The following is a 16,116-nucleotide window of genomic DNA, read 5'->3' as shown; positions in this document are numbered from 1 at the left end:
GAAACAGCCCAAATGCCCACTAACCAATGAATGGATAAAGAATGTTTTGTTTTGTTTTGTTTTTTTAATACAATGGAGTGCTACTCTGCCATAAAGGATGAGCTTCAGACATTCATAGCTAAACGGACTCATATTGAGACCATACTCTTTAAGTGAAATAAATTGGACACACATGTTTAACTACTACATTGTTTCTGGTGTGAGAAACTGAAAGTGGAAATAAGGGCTAAAATGTGTAATAGATATTGGAAAATGGGAAGAAAATATTCAAGTGGGAAGAGGAACAAGGGAAGAGAGAGAAAGGGACAAGAAAAAGTGAAAATAGAAGGAAAAAATGGAAACAAAGCTGTTGTACATAGGCGGGAGAAGCAGCTTGAGGGGAGGGGAATGGGAGAAAAGAGGCGGGATGTATCATGTACAGGTGCAAATTCACTTTAAAAAAAAAGACATGCATGCTTCTGAGACAGACTTTTAAAGCTACATTTATCAACCACACATGCCAGGTTCTGTACTAAGTGCATTCTATGCATTCTTATCTGAGTCTCACAATCAACATTTGACATAGGTACTAAAGATGCTTTATCATCTTTTATCATCATAGCATGGATATGACAGTCTAAAGCAAGATTTTAAAAATTCACTTGTATGTAACTTATTTCTAACGTTCACTGAGCTGAAATTCAGCTACCAAAAGATGAAGAAAACAGAAATCTAGAAGTGAGCCAACAACTTTTGGAAAACTGACCCGTTTTAATTATTTAAAAACAATACAACACATCAAATTTCCCTTACATCTACAGTTCAGTTATATCCAAACAGTCTAAGACCAAATATTCCTCTTCCTGAAGCAGGGGAGATTACAATGAGACGCTGAAGACACACAAAGGTGAATGCTGAAGATTAGAGTTCCAGCTGTAGGTCACAAGTCTTCCATTCAAACACACTCCAAAGCTTTTCTTTTCAGTTTGTTAAAGTGTTTTATAGGAAGTTTTCCCAGACATCGGGTTTCTTCAATGATACACAGCTCCATAAAATCTGTGTTTCCATCTGACTGATAGGAATAAAAAGTAATTTTTACTTTTGTCCTTTTTTTTGGTAGTGGAAAAAAGTAAAACTATCAGGTTCCTGTAATACTTGAAAAAGAGCAGAAAGAAAATTGGGCTGTGCTGGGTATTGGTTTCTGCTTGTCTGAGGGTGTCACTTCAAAAGACTTAAATCATTAAATCATTTATGCCACTACAATGATTAGTACTAAATTTTTTTAGATGATAAAAAAGAAAATACTCAATAGTCATAAAAATGTTCAAAAGGATTTTTTTAACCACAGGTCTATTTTTGCCCCTCACATAAAAAGATACAAAATGAACATCGAATTGGGGTGGTATCTCTGTTGGATATGCCGACTGACTCATCCGCTCGTCCCTGTGCAGGTTTAAGGGAAACAGGAATTAGGTTTTTAGCAATGTTATTGCAGTAACCAGCTGTGTTCATGGCAGCTTATTTGAGTGAGGTCCAATGATCCCCTGAATACATGTAAGGAAGCATGGCTGTCATTTTCCAACTGCCGATACCTGAACACATTCAGCTACCGTGGAAACTACAAAGGAAGGAAAATTGTATTTATTCCAATATTCATGTACTGGGATTTTAAAGCGCCCTTTCTTCCACAGAGCTCCAGAGTGGTGATAATGTGCTAGGGGCTGCTGTGCTTTCCGGCGTGAGCCCCCATCCGCTGAGGATCCTGGGAAGGATAGTGAATTGGTCCTGGAGCCCTCATGAAAGGAGGGGGTGGTCCCATTGGATGGAACATGTGTGGCCCAAAACCTGCACATGGGACAGAAAAAATCTGTTAGGGTTGAAGTTCCCCTGACACCTTTCAAACCCCAGAATCTTGCTATGATCAAAATCACTTACACATAAATCCAGGCTGACATGGCTTAAGTTACATCAAGTCACAGGACTTGCTTAGGAATATCTACCTGTATATTTCTGAGTTTTGAAACCTTTCCTTTCAGTCCAAAAAACTCCACAGGACTCAATGCATCTACTGGGTACCATCTGAGCATGTGCTGTGTATTAAACATACCAGATTCTACCAGGCAGGATTCAATTGGGATGTGGAAAGAAACTATGTTTCTGGTGAGACCCTATCAACATTAACTTTGGGGCTTGACAAGAGAATGGAGGGTGTTCAGCTTTCCACCTGGGATTACCTTAGGCTGTTCACTGTCACCAACATTCTCTAGACCAGAACTGCACAAAGAGTAGGTGCTCCAACTATTTATTACTGGTCACTGACAAGATAACAAGCTTGGGCCAAAACGTACTCAATTATGCAACCAAGCACGAAGACTTTCTAATGAAGAAAGTGGTTTAGAGATTTATATCCTGGCATAAGTACTGTACCTTGTTAGAGACAGGTAATAAACACTGTGAAATGACACCTGCCCATTGCCCATAGGCTGAGTAACAGTGCTCTAGGGCATCAGTTAGGCTTTAGTTTAGGACAGGGAACAAACTGATGGCAGATCCCTGGAATCCAGTGCCCCTACCATGCTTATTTTCATACTCAGGTCTTCAGAAAACTGCTGGCTTTCTTCCCACTGGAAGGCTGGGAAAAAATAAAATATTGGGAATTTCAACCTATCAGCTTCACTTGCAGGTGTCCACACAAAGGATGTGGCTGCTTTCAACATGGTGAAAGGTAGGACTTTCACAAGGACTCCATTGGTCCAGGAAGGAATAAGGAAGTTACCTGGGGGTGGGGGTGGGGCAATTCCAGGGGGTGGTGGCAGGGCAATGTTCACCACTGCTGGAGGACCACTTGGGGGCAGGTTGAAGTAGTTCGCTGAGGCTTCTTCTTCTGCTGCAGGAGGAGGAGGAAGAGCTAGAGAGAAAATAGTCAACACTGAGAAGAAACGACAATTGGCAACACTCTTTCTGCCACCTTTAAATCCTTAGAGCAGTGATGCCGAATCTGTTACAGCTTTTGTTGATAAAAAAAAATAGCCTGCTGTGGCCCGTGTCCCACAGGTTCACCACCAAATGCCTTAGAGGGCCTGCTGGGAGAACCCAGCTGCAGTAGGTGTCATACTTGGGTCTCTTCTAACAGAACCATCGGGACAGACAGCTCCCAAGGCCAGCAGAAGTCTGCACTCACCTCCTGGCAGTCCTGGAACAGGCTCTAGCTTGATTCCAGAGTCTGTGGTTCCATCCTTCTCTTTTTCTTTCCCTCTAGCTGCCTGGGATCTAGGGTACACACAAGCACACAAGACATCAATACTTTGTTCCACCTTGACTCACACCCGTGCTTGCCATATTCCTCCACCAAATGGGGTTCCTTCACTCCTTGCCTTGAATGTAGAAAGACCTGGATTCAAAACTTGGTAGGACTATTATAAATACTAGAAGAGGCAACATGTTTCTCTTATGCAATTACCTGTGTCTGTCTTAAGCAATCATCATTTTCAAACTTAAAAATAGCTATTCTGTTTTATCTTCTCCCCCAGACAATCAGCCTCTGAGGACAGAATCTAGGTCTAATTCCACTGTAAACCCTAAAATGCACCTTTCATATTCTGGCATTATACTTGGCCTGTAATAGCTGGTCAAAAAAACATGAACCAGGCTGGGAATTTACCTCAGTGGTTCCGGCGCCTGCCTCAAAAGTGAAAGGTTCTGAGTTCAATCACCAGTATCAAAAACAAAACAAAACAAAACATGAACCTCTCTTCAGAGAGGCAGATTATTATAGCAACACCCTGAATACATTTCCTAAACAGGCTTCTGAACATCCACAGGAATCAAATGTTGGAGAATGCTTTATAAAATATCTTCCTAAACAACCTGTTGAGTCAAGTCTGTTTACCAACAGCTTACTAATCTCCAGAGAATGAGTTTCTTAAAAATCCTTTATAAAGATATTTTAAAATAGTCTTATTCTTACCGTCCCCATTTCACATTGAGTCTGCGGCCATTGACAATCAACTTATTAAAGGACTTCTCAGCAGCCACTTCCGCAGCCTGCCTTGTGGCAAACTGGATGAAAGCACACTGTTGCCTCTGTACGACAGTGATCGTCCGGATCTCTCCAAACTGGTAGAAATGATTTCTGAAGGGACATGGGCCGAGAAAGGTGGGTTTACAACACAGACATGCCCTGGAGACTGAAAATGGATGATGAACTTTTTCTCTAACTTTTACCTCTAAGGCAGATGGGCTCCCTGGTTATGTGCCTAACTACTTACAGCTATTTTCCTCCATACCTTGCCCTAATGTAGGTGCTGCTGACAGAGAGGTGGAAAGAATAAGTATACATCTCAGGCATTTTTGTGTGGAAGGAAGGGGCTCTAATAGGTTCCTTAAGGACACTAAGCCCTAAGACCTAAATATGGCCTTGGCAAACTAGCTCTTACCACCCATAAGCCAAGAATGTTTAAAAATATTTCAGCTTGAAAGAAAAAAATTTTTAAAAAGATGCAAAAAGACTAAAATATTTACTCTCTGGAGTGAGGACTCCTAGGGATTACCTACCATACTTATTATCATTTAATGGAGATGGTCTTCCAAAGGCAGATTATAAACTTATGGGGGTTTCCTTTCCACTTTCTCTCTTTGGAAGTGGCAATTTCCATGACTTATCTGCCCAGATGTTTCATCCAGCCAAGTATAATCCAAGCCAAAAATAATATAAACCTATCAAATATCAGTCTCTTTTTAAAAAGCCAACAATTTAAACCATGAGTGTTTTGGAATCACAAAGCTCTCCCTCCTCTACATAATTAATCATACTTGGATGTAGGCCAGCCTTCAAAACGTCTAATTAGCCATTAGGTCCCATATACTTATTACCATATGCAAGGATGCGTAAGCATGTTTGATTAACATTACTACTCTGGCATCAGGACAATTCTGTGAACATTTGAGTTAGCAGGATAATAACTATAATGTAGCTGAAGAAAAAATGTACTTTATGTAGAATTATCATGCTTGCCTTTAATTATGCAAAGAAATTATTCCAAGGCAGTTAAAAGCAAAAGGACCTCTTAAAATTATACCCACACACCTGAGATCTGTCTCAGTAATGGTATCACCCAAACCACCGACATATAGTGTGGTGATAGTCTTATCCTCTGGCGGGTCTAGACGAGGCATCGTTGAAGCCCGCTTTAGAAGCTTATCTGCTACAGGGTCATTGATTCCATAATACCGGTCTTTAATATTCTGATCAGCAAGGGGGTCATCTGGGTCTGTAGGCTTCTCATGTCTACAAAGAAATAACAATGCATCAAGGTGAAACAAAGGGGAAAAATGTTATCAACCAACAGTAGATATAGAGTAAATCCCAAATACATATCCTGAAATGTTCTTTGAACTAGAAATCATGCCAGACCAAAAAACAATTATGAAAAGCAGAGCTAATACTAAGGGACTGACTGTATCACAGAATTCCCTGCCACCCCAAATCCATTTAAATGACCATTAATAGGCTGCAACTACTCATAGAGATGCTTCTGGCACGATCCACCCCTAAACAAAAGGTTACCCCTCTCTGAGTTAATGGTTCTTTGTTCTTTTGGGTTTTTTTTGGGGGGGGGGGGAACTGGGGATGGAACTCAGGTCCTTGCGCTTGCGCAGCAGGCGATGAAACCACTGAGGTAAATCCCCGGCCCCTGGTTTTGTTTTTTTTTGAGACAGGGTCTCACTATGTAGTTCAGGCTGGCCTTAAACTCATTATGTAGCCTAGGTTGGCCTCGAACTTGTGGTGCTCCTCCTGCCTCAGTCTCTCCAGTGCTAGGATTACATGCAGTTATTGAATATATTTAAAATCTTACATTACACTGAGTCTGACTAAAGCTATGCATATACCCCCAACCCCCAAAAGGAATATATTATTTTTTGTGGGATGGGGTCTCTCAAACCAAGTTAAGAACTCCTAATTCAGATGTTTGGCAGTCTGGATTGAAACATACAGTCTTTAGAAGTCTGGTTTTAGAGCTGGGTGTGGTGGCATATGCTTGTAATCCCAGTACTCGGGAGGCTGAGGCAGGAGGGTCTCTGTGAGTTCGAGGCCAGTCTGGGCTACACAGTGAGTTCAAGGTCAGCCTAGGCTACATAGAGAACCTTGGCTCAAAAATCCGTGGCCCCCCACAAAAAAAGTCTGGTCCTATTTTGACTTCAACTAAATGTCGAGATTCAGGCTATTTATAAGACAGTGAGGACTGACTTTTCAGGTAGAAACTTTTAAGATCAGCAACCTATATTACCTGGCATGGCAACTTAGCTTCCTATGATAGCGTCATAAGTAAAAACTTCAATTTAATCAAGCTGTTATAAACTCAATAGTCCTATGACATGAAACATATTAATTGCATAAGCCTTGGATTTTAAGTCACAAATAGTTTAAGCTAGCATGTTCCATTTTTTTGGACAACTAATCCTACTTGAAAGCAAACACTGAAAACTGTGGGCCAGCTCTTGCCTGTACGGACACTCCTCTCCTCTCTTACACTCTCCTTTTACCCAGAAGGAGCAAATGTGGGGTCGATTCCTTTTGTAGTAGGGTGTGGTCCGGGCCAGTTTAAGCAGCATGTCACTGGTGGACGTGGCTTTCCCCAGCATGCCAACTGGCCGTGTTCCATCAGAGTTAGAAATCTACACAGGATGACAAATTTACAGTCAGTTCATCAGGATTGTCAAATACAAAACTACATTGATCTTGAAGACCTAGGTTCAATCCCCAGCACCTTAAGCATAACACAAAACAAGGCGAAACCAACGGCAGCATACTTCTCTCTCCATATTCTGCGTGTAGTACTCTTTGTTGACATCTGATTTTGGCATGTCATCTTTAAAAGACAGTCCCGCATCTCGAACCTGGATGGGCAGGCCTAGTGCAGAGAAATGGAGGGAAATCTAAGATGTTCACATACAGACACATCCAGACCAGATACACACACAGAATATAACAGCACCTTTCTTTTCTCTTTCCTACTTGGTATCAAAGACTTTATTACATCTTTATTCAAACTCTTCAGTACTATTCAGACCAATACTGCTACACAGCATTCTAAGAAATTATCCAATCTGAGCTATTGCAAAATCTGATGAAGGGCATCTGATCAAAAACACTGGGTTATAGTTAGATTTGACCTGTAAATTAATAAAGTATCTAGCTTTTACTATAACACAACTTATTTAAAATAAATATAAAAGTAGTTTATGTCTAGCCTGGTCCTAGAGATCCTGTGGCAAGTCAGTCACATAAAGATCATTGCACTTTAGGACAAGAATTCTCCTTAACAAACATAAATAATAACGATAATCTGATCAGTACAGTAACTTTCTAAACTTAACAATATATACACTTTCCTTTTTCCTTTAATATAGAAATTCTTGTTGGTAAATTACTTTTCTCAAAAAAAAAAAAAAAATTTCTGGGCTGGGGATTTAGCTCAGTGGTTTCGCTGCCTGCAGCGCAAGCGCAAGGACCCGAGTTTGATCCCCGGTACCAAAAAAAAAAAAAAATTTCTGCAATATATTTTGGTCCTAATGAAAAAGTTGAAGGGGGAGTGGTAGCACATGCCTGAAATCCCAGCACTTGAGAGGCTTAGGCAGCAGGACTGCTGTTGAGTTTAAGGCTAGCCTCGGCTCCACAAGTTCAAAACCAGCCTGAACTCTGTGCCTGCTGCTGTTCCTAGTAAGATATTCTGAATTCCATTTTATCAATAAAGCTTGATTTAACAACAACACCAAATAACCAGCCTGAACTATATAGTGACACCCTGTCTCAAAAAACTCAAACCAAAACAAAAAAACAACACAGCTGAGACAAAAGTGCAATGCATGGCAGACATGGTGGCACACACCTGTAATCCTAGCACTCAGGAGGCTGAGGCAAGAGGATCGCTGTGAGTTTGAGGCCAGCCTGGGCTATACATAGGAAGACCTTGTCTTAACCCCCACCCCCGCCAAAATCTAATGCATAATCAGCCTATGAGTTTCTGGATGAGACTATGGGGGAAAAAAAGCTCTGGATCAAGAAAAAAAAGCTCATGGCAAAGAAATGATCTATTATAGGATCAATTATTTTTTACCTCACCTTCGCTAGAGAGGAAGAGGCTACTTCTGATTACTTCTCAACTATTCCTTGAGTTCCCACTACTGTTCAAGAGGCTTTTAGAGTGGCCTAATTATGACTGCCTTCCTGGGAAATATTCCTCAGAGGAATCAGAACCAGAGATTGCATGAGAAGTGGATGATAAAAGATCAGGCACTTGTATACTTTTAGATCTATTAGACATGGAACACATACCATACTCTAGGTCTAAGAGGCAGGTCTGACAGACATTCTTCAGTTTACTGCAGGTTTGGCACACTTCAGTCTTCTTGAAGCGCATGCGGACCCCAGGACACCAGCGAAACACTGTGAATGGCCTGGCACAGATCTGAACACAAGACAAATGCCACAGAGTGTTAATGGTCCTAACTTGGACAATCAAAGCAGGTCAGCTAATAACAGGGTATTTTAAGAAACGATCCCTGAATCTGGGGTGTGAAAGAGACTTTAGGAATCACCTAGACTAAATGCCATCTGATGTTTCAACCCAGTAATTGAAAAACCCGCATGGTACAAAAGTGAAATTATTCAAAAAGTCAAAGTTTCTCCAACCTAGAGGTAAGCACCATTAATAATCAGATCCTTAATCTTTTGAGGTGGGGGAGTGGGGAATATCAAATCATCCTTTGAGATTCTTCTGACAGCTATGACCTTTCTCCTCAGCTAAAATGCTCACATGCATAATTATACATCACTTTGTATACAAACTAATCTTCAATGTCAATTCATGGACACTAAATTGAGAAGTTCTACACTAAGGGACCATTTTCTTACTTTCTACGATAAATAGTTACCAATCAACAAATACATCAATGATATATGAAAGCTGTGCAGCACTTTATTGGAGGCTCTCAAAAATTAGTAAAGTGGAAGTGTCATTTGGTAGAAAAAGGGGTAGGGGAGTTATCATTACTTTTTCGTAGACATACTTACTTTACATTCTTTCCCGTACTTTTCTTTGGTCTGAAGCAGAAAAAAATAAAAAAGAACTAAAATTACACAAAGAGAAAGACCCAGATGTTTTGCTTTGTGCTTTCCCTAAATACAACTCAAAAAATGTGTCTGGGAATCCTTGGCATCCTAATTAGGAAAAACAAAACAAAAATAAACAACTTTTTTAGGGGGGAGAGTAGGCTAGGGAATACATTCTTTTTATAAATTTTTACATGTTTGCAATATATAGTGAATACATTCATCATGGGAAGGTACTTGATATATATATCACATCTTAGTCTTTTATTTCTAGGAGATATAGTCTAACAACATATTATAACTTTCATTCTCAAGAGTCTATGGATGTATTACCAGGTAAGTGTCTTTCCATAGCTACAGGTCTTAGCTTCACTGTTTATTCCAAGAACTTAAATTGCCAATGGTTTCCACAATCCCCAAATCAAGGAGGATGCAGCCAGTCTGTCCTTTTACAAAGTTTGCTCAGAGGGTAACTACTCTAGACTCATTCTGTGCACATATCCTGTATCTAGCAAATATTCTGTTCCCATAAGCTATTCAAACATCCTGAACATGCCAGCATATCAACACCTCTGAGACTGACAATAATAGAGCCCTAACTAATCATTGTTAACTGTTACTATTTTACCCTTATTATCGACAGCTAAGTTAGACAGAAATTGATATGCAGAGAGGGATTGGGCCCTTGAGGAAGTCAGAAAAAATGATGAAGACATCAAATTATGGCTGGAGGCAAACCTGAAGAGAGCCAGGCCTTAGGATGTAGACACAATAGCCAGGCCTGCAAGCTAGCTTCCCTAGAGGTCAACAGCAACTTGAGGTTATACTGTAATTAGCACCACCTTGTCCACTGAGCCCAGAAAGGAATCAGATACATAGATGGGTGACCAGAAAATCTGGACCCATCCCCAAGAATGCCTCTGTTCTTTCCATATATCCTTGGTACGTGATGTTTCCCTATTGGATCAATATTAGTTAAGTGACTATCCTTGTATTCTTACAGGTTGATTGCAGTTTGACCCACGCTGTGATTTTGCTGTATAAATTACCCCTGAAAAAGAGCCTCCTCAGTCCCACTTGGGGACCCCCTCCTGGAAAGCCAGGAGCTATTCTTTTTCTTATTTTCAATAAGACTCCTAAACTTCCTCCTTTGGTTTGCAATTTCATTCGATGTGAGACCAAGAATTGGGCACATCTGACATCTAACAGGTTGGGAGTTATTTTCCCCTCACATCTTTATTTATAAGGATAAGATGTACCTTATACTAAAGAGACTATAAGGTGCAGTGGCTGAAAGGCCTATGACTAGGAGTCTGGAACCAGTCCAATTCTGGTTTTCCTCATCTGCTGAGGTCCCTGGAGTCAGAATATCTGAATTTAAATCCCAGCTCCACTGGTTTCTAGAGATAAGAAAACAAACTCTCTCATTCTCTGGTCAACAGATCTGGGTCCCAGGTAAATTGTCAACAAATGTTAGCCGTTAGGATTTTTATAATATGGGATTATCGCTGAATTCCTAACGTAAAAGTAAGCATAACAGTCCTTTGCAAATCGTCCGACTGTTTGGGTTAGTAAGAGCATCATTTATTCCGATGGCCAGGAGAAACATTTAACTGCGTGTGCAAGTACCACAATATTGACAGATCACGAATAATCACTCCTCTTGCATGTGATCACTCACCATTCGGATATATGGGTTTTCTCCAAGACACGTCTGGCATAGAATCGGGAAGTCCTGGTGCAAATGGGAAATCTAGTTGAGGAACAAGCTCCCAAGACCCAGTCACCCCAGTCATACTCGTGGAGGAGGGGGCGGGGAGGGCGAGTGGGGAACAAGTCAGGGCTGGGATCCGAGGTCCTGCTCCGGCCGGGTCGCGGGAGGGGGCGCTGTCTGCACTTCCGGCATGGGGGGGGGTTAGAAAAGAAAACCAGCTGGAAAAGGTTGGTGGGGACAGGGATGGGCAGCAGGCTGGTCCCCCGGACCCTGGCTAAGCTCCCTCCATCCAAGCCGCAGAAAGGTCGCCCCCCAGCTTCCTGCTCCCGCCAAAGTAGGCCGCAGCGCTGGCTTCTACCCGGAGTTCCCTCGGCCATGCCACAGCCCCAGTCCGGCCCGCTCGCATAAGGCCCGACTTCCCCGCTCTCTGCCGTCCTCCTCCGGAGGGCACACTCACCGCATCCTCCCAGTTCTGCCTGTTGTAGGTGTTGGAACCCAAAGAGGTGGCCATTTTAAGAGCGTCGGGGGGCAGCGGTAGCTTCAGAGCTGGGTGAGAGGACCGCCACAATCCCGACAGCCCTCAGAAGGGCGCCCGGCCGGTCGATGACGTGTTATTTTTGCGCCGAGGACCACCCCCGGGCGGGGCAGTGCGAAACTAGCTCGTCTTTTGGAACTTCTTCGGATGATCTTGTGGTTCTGGCTTGCTGCCATTTGACGGTTCCTTGGGGCTTTTGTCTACTCAGGGTGAAAAGCGACAAGTATAGATGATTTATTCAAAGTTGGGCGAAAGAATAAAGGAACAAGTAATGAATGAGAAGCTGGGGCTGGGATTAAACCAGCGTTAGCTACCACCAAGCGCTTATTATGCCAAACGCTGGGTGACGTCTTGCGGTGCTAGCCTCATTTAATTCTCACAATAATCTCTTTGTAGAGTTGGCAGAGTTAGCAAATACACAGAACGTCTACTCAAGCTGTATTCCAGAAAAGAAATCTTTTTTTTCCTGTATAAATGTGTTTGGGGCATATTTTCAAATAGGATTTATGGGCGGGGGATTTAGCTCAGTGGTGCCATCGCCTGCCTCCCAAGCGCAAGGTCCTGAGTTCAATCCCTGGTACAAAAAAAAAAAAAAAAAGAGAGAGAAAAGAAAAAAAGGATTCAGAGCGGGGCATGGTGGTGCACACCTGTAATCCCAGTATCTGGTTGTCTGAGAGGGGGAGTGAGACAGGGAGGTCGCAAATTTGAGCCCAGCCTGGGTAACTCAGGGATTTAGCAAGATCTTGTTTTAGAATTAAAATATGGCTGGAGATTTGTCCGGACATGGTGGCACAGGACTGTAATCCTAGCACTTGGGAGGCTGAGAAAGGAGAATCACGAGTTCGAGGCCAGCCAGAGCTACATAGCAAGTTTAAGGCCAGCCTGGACTATGTAGAATCTGAAAAGACAAAACAGCAACAAAAAAAGATTCATTGCTTATCTAAAATTCATATTTAACTAGGCATTCTGGATTTTAGTTTGTGAGACAGGGTGTGTGTGTGTGTGTGTGTGTGTGTGTGTGTGTGTGTGTGGTTTTTTGAGACAGGGTCTCGCCATGCAGTCCAGGCTGGCCTTGAACTCACTGCAGTCTTCCCACCTCAGCCTCCTAATTGCTGGGATTACAGGCATGTGCCACCATGCCTGGCTTTATCTCATAATTCTACTTACTGTATATGCAAGTATACCGATTCCCCTTTTATAGAAGAGGACACAGAGTTAGATGAAATAACTGCTCTTGGTTGTGCAGCTAAAAATGGTGACAAACCTCTCCATGACATGAGAGGGGACATTGGACATAATACTGTTTTTCCAGCTTCTGACAAAAAAGTGTTAAGGGTCAACACATACATTGTTATTTCATTTTGCAACAAATTATAACAATTCTGCCAATATTTTATGAAATTCAAGCCATCTAGTACTACTTTCATTTTTGACCTGTCATCAAACTACCTAATAGGTTATTTAAATCCTCATTTAAAAAAATTATGCTTATTTAAAGAATAATTTACGTATAGTAAAACCACTTGTAGTTATGAATTTTTACATAAATTCACCACAAATATAGAGAACAGTAGATGCATCATTCCAAAAATTTCCCTTGTGCCTGGGACCTGAGACATCAGGTTTCCAATAGATTTAAGAACATTTATGATTTTTGTCATCTGTCCACCTTTCATTTTTGTTTTACAGATACCCAAATTGTAGGCATAAGCTTCTGCGGAATGGCAGAGTCAACCTTTTACTTTGTTTGTGCCTAGCTACCTCCCAGCGCTTAAAAAAATTTTTTTTAAAAATTATTTTGAGCCAAGGTTTCACTAAGTTGCCCAGGATTGGCTAGAATTTGCAGTCCTCTTGCCTTAGCCTCCCAGAGTGCTGGGATTAGGTGTACATGAGTCACAACCTGGCTCATGTGACTTATTTTAAAAGGAAAGTTTCTGTCAGTTCTGCAAGTAGAAAGTATCACATGCTTACTAGAGTTCTTAAAAACAAGTACAATGGGGGCCAGGGATTTAGCTCAGAGGTTCCGCTGCCTGCCCCACAAGTGCAAGGTCCCGAGTTCAATCCCTGGTACCCCAAACAAACAAGTACAATGAAAATAAAACATTGTTATTTAGCAAGTGCTACTGTTAACCTATAAAAGCCTTATAGCTGGAAGTGTATGTTGGCGGAGGGGCTAGTTACTTTCTTAGTTACTTTCTCCTTGCTGGGACTAAATACCCAATACCCACAAATTTAAGGAAGAGAGGTTTATTTTAACTCAGTGTGTAGAAGTTTCAGTACAGTCAGCTGGCTCCAAGGCAGGGTGGCACTGGTAGAGGGGCATTGCAGAGGAGAAATGGTCCATGGTATGGCAGGCAGGAAGCAGTGAGCCTTCCTCCTTTTCCTTTTTATTCCATCCAGGCTGCAAACCTATTGTTGGTGCCACCCACCCCCCAGGGTGAGACTTCTCCAGTAAATCTATCACTTACACCCAGAGCTCTGCTAAACCAATCAATGGACTAATCCAGGATCACGGCCATGAACCCCTCACTCCCAAAGCCCCACTGATGAGTGCATGAGGCTTTGGGGGACATCTAGATATAAGCCATAACAGTTGGGGTAGTTTAGTGGTAGGGCACTTGCCTTGCTGGGAGAGGCCCTGAGTTCAGTCCCACTACTGAGGGAAAAACAAGAAACAAACAACTCTCAGAGTATTTATTCTAGATTACTTAATGTTACTTTCACTTAACACTTAAAGTTGTTACTTTGTGTATGTAGGTAATGCACACTGTGAAATATACTTCTCTATATTGTTAATGTTCTTGACCATCAGAAGATGAAGCTAGGGTACATACATTACTTAAGAACAAGAATATCTTTTGAGAAATGCATCATTAAGCACTTTTGTCATTGCACAAATGTCATAGAGTGTGCCTACCCAAGTGAATATGGCTACGACTATCACTAAGTGATATAATCTTGTGGGACCCATCATAGATTCAGCTCATTATTAACCAAAATTGTAGTATGTGGTGCATGATTGGATTGCGATTCAGAAAGCAATTTAGGTCTGTGTTTTGGAGTTTGCTCTAGGTTCATCTTTGAATGCAGTGTAGGAGCAGCAGATGATAAAGGGGCCTAGATGTAGCTTTCAGGGAGTTTGCAGTAGTAAAGTAGTATCCACCTACAGAACCCCATCTTGCAAGAAGGGATTCCTGCTCTGCATAGGTGCAGTGTTGTGGATTAAGATTACATTTAGATAGAAGTAATACTGGCGGTACAGAGAGGGAGGGGTATTCTAGGTGAGAAAACACCAGAACGAGAAAAAGTCAGGAAGAAAATATTTCTGACAAAATGAGGCAAAGTATATTGTTTATAAAAAACGATAAAAGATCAGCAGCCACTAAAAAGAAATGAGCTTTCAAGCCAGGAAAAGACAGAGAGGAGCCTTTGGTATATATCACTAAGAGAAGAAAGCCAGTCTGAGAAGGCTACATACTGTGTGACTCCAACTATGACATTCTAGAAAAGGTAAAACTATGGAGACAATAAAAAGATTAGTGGTCGTCAGGGGTTGGGGTATGGAAGAGATAATCAGGCATAGAACAGATTATTGGGGCAGTGAAACTACTCAGTATGCTACTGTAATAGTGGATATAATATATCTTTGTCCAAACCCATAGAAGTGCAACCTAAATGAACTTAATGTAAAAGATGGGCTCTGGGCTCCAATGATGTCATCAGCTGTAACAAATGTACTACTTTGGTGCCATATGTAGCCAATGGGTTGGCTGCCCATATGTGGAGGCAAGAGGTATATAGGAAGTCTCTGTACCTTCCACTCAGTTTTGCTGTGACACTAAAATTGCTCTAAAAATGTCTGAAATGTATCAACAGAGACAAAGAGGAAAAGAGTGATAATGCTGATTTATTCAACAAAGATATGGTGCCTACTCTTTGCCAGGGATTGTTCTAGGTTTTGGAGATATCGTAATTAAAGACAAAAAAATCCCTGTCTTAATGGATCTTATGTTCTAGAATTATGAATCAGAAAATAAACAAGTGTACCAGGTGCGTTGGACAATGACCACTGAGCGCTGTGGAGGAAAGTGAAGCAAAGGAAGGGGATGGGGAGTATGTTTAGTATGCTGACCTGGAATAGGGTGGTCAGTGAAAGCAACATTGGAGCAAAGAGCTGCGTGTGGCAAGAGTGCTAGCTATGCATAATCTGAGAGAACTTTCAAGCTGAAAGGATATAGTTGCCATTTAATTAGTTACCACTGCAGAAGAAACAGATGGGAGAGAAAATCTAGACTGTGGTTTTGGACTTCTAGTGAATATTCTAGAGAAGGTATTGGAATATGGGAGATGGCCTGAAAACTGGGCAAGAAAGTATAGAGAGAAAAGTGTAAGAAATGAGATGTATGAACACTGTAAGGTTGGGACGATGAGGACTAGAAAATGACACTGAAGAAAAGTTTCCCGGGAGGTAGAGGGAAACCTGTCATGTTGTGTTCTGGAAATGATGCGGTCTTTCAAACTAGGAGAGATCAACTGTCAGATGCTACTGACAAATTACATAGGTAAGATCTGAGAACTACTATAGTTAACAGTGTGGAGACAGGTTGTGACCTTGACAAGGGCAGTTGCGAGAAGGGTTGAGGGTGACGGCCTAACTGGAATGGGCTGAGCATTGGGGTGGCACAGAAGAGTGTGAGATCGTTTTAAGATGAACTGAATCATAAAATGGTAATAGAAGTGACACAGGCGAGGAAGGGAACTGCTGACGTCCTTGAA

The 16,116-nt window shown here is 41.7% G+C and overlaps 1 protein-coding gene across 1 annotated transcript; it reads right to left on the bottom strand.

The window, feature by feature from the left end:
- Positions 1–727: 727 nt before the first annotated feature.
- Rbm22 (RNA binding motif protein 22) lies at positions 728–11,425 on the bottom strand. Its single transcript, XM_004854432.4, has 11 exons — positions 11,263–11,425; positions 10,773–10,826; positions 9,053–9,082; positions 8,315–8,447; positions 6,790–6,890; positions 6,482–6,654; positions 5,066–5,266; positions 3,947–4,111; positions 3,161–3,249; positions 2,756–2,887; positions 728–1,824 (listed from the first exon to the last, which is right to left on the bottom strand). Exons 1-11 carry the CDS (start codon positions 11,314–11,316, stop codon positions 1,694–1,696), a joined length of 1,263 nt encoding a protein of 420 aa, XP_004854489.1. The 5' UTR covers positions 11,317–11,425; the 3' UTR covers positions 728–1,693.
- Positions 11,426–16,116: the final 4,691 nt, after the last annotated feature.

This window comes from Heterocephalus glaber, unplaced genomic scaffold (genome assembly GCF_053883595.1).
Source record: "Heterocephalus glaber isolate CG9 unplaced genomic scaffold, H.glaber_assembly_v1.0 deba00001463, whole genome shotgun sequence".
Lineage (NCBI taxonomy): Eukaryota > Metazoa > Chordata > Mammalia > Rodentia > Bathyergidae > Heterocephalus > Heterocephalus glaber.
Note: the sequence above shows the minus strand (reverse complement) of the source record. Positions and strands in the feature narration are given on the sequence as shown.

Excerpts from the sequence above, each read along its gene's own strand:
- Rbm22 (XM_004854432.4), bottom strand. The coding sequence starts at position 11,316 with ATGGCCACCTCTTTGGGTTCCAACACCTACAACAGGCAGAACTGGGAG. Across the intron at positions 4,112-5,065 it reads ATTACTGAGACAGATCTCAG|AAATCATTTCTACCAGTTTG; the intron begins GTGTGTGGGTAT and ends ATGTCCCTTCAG. Across the intron at positions 2,888-3,160 it reads TGTTCCAGGACTGCCAGGAG|CTCTTCCTCCTCCTCCTGCA; the intron begins GTGAGTGCAGAC and ends TTTTCTCTCTAG.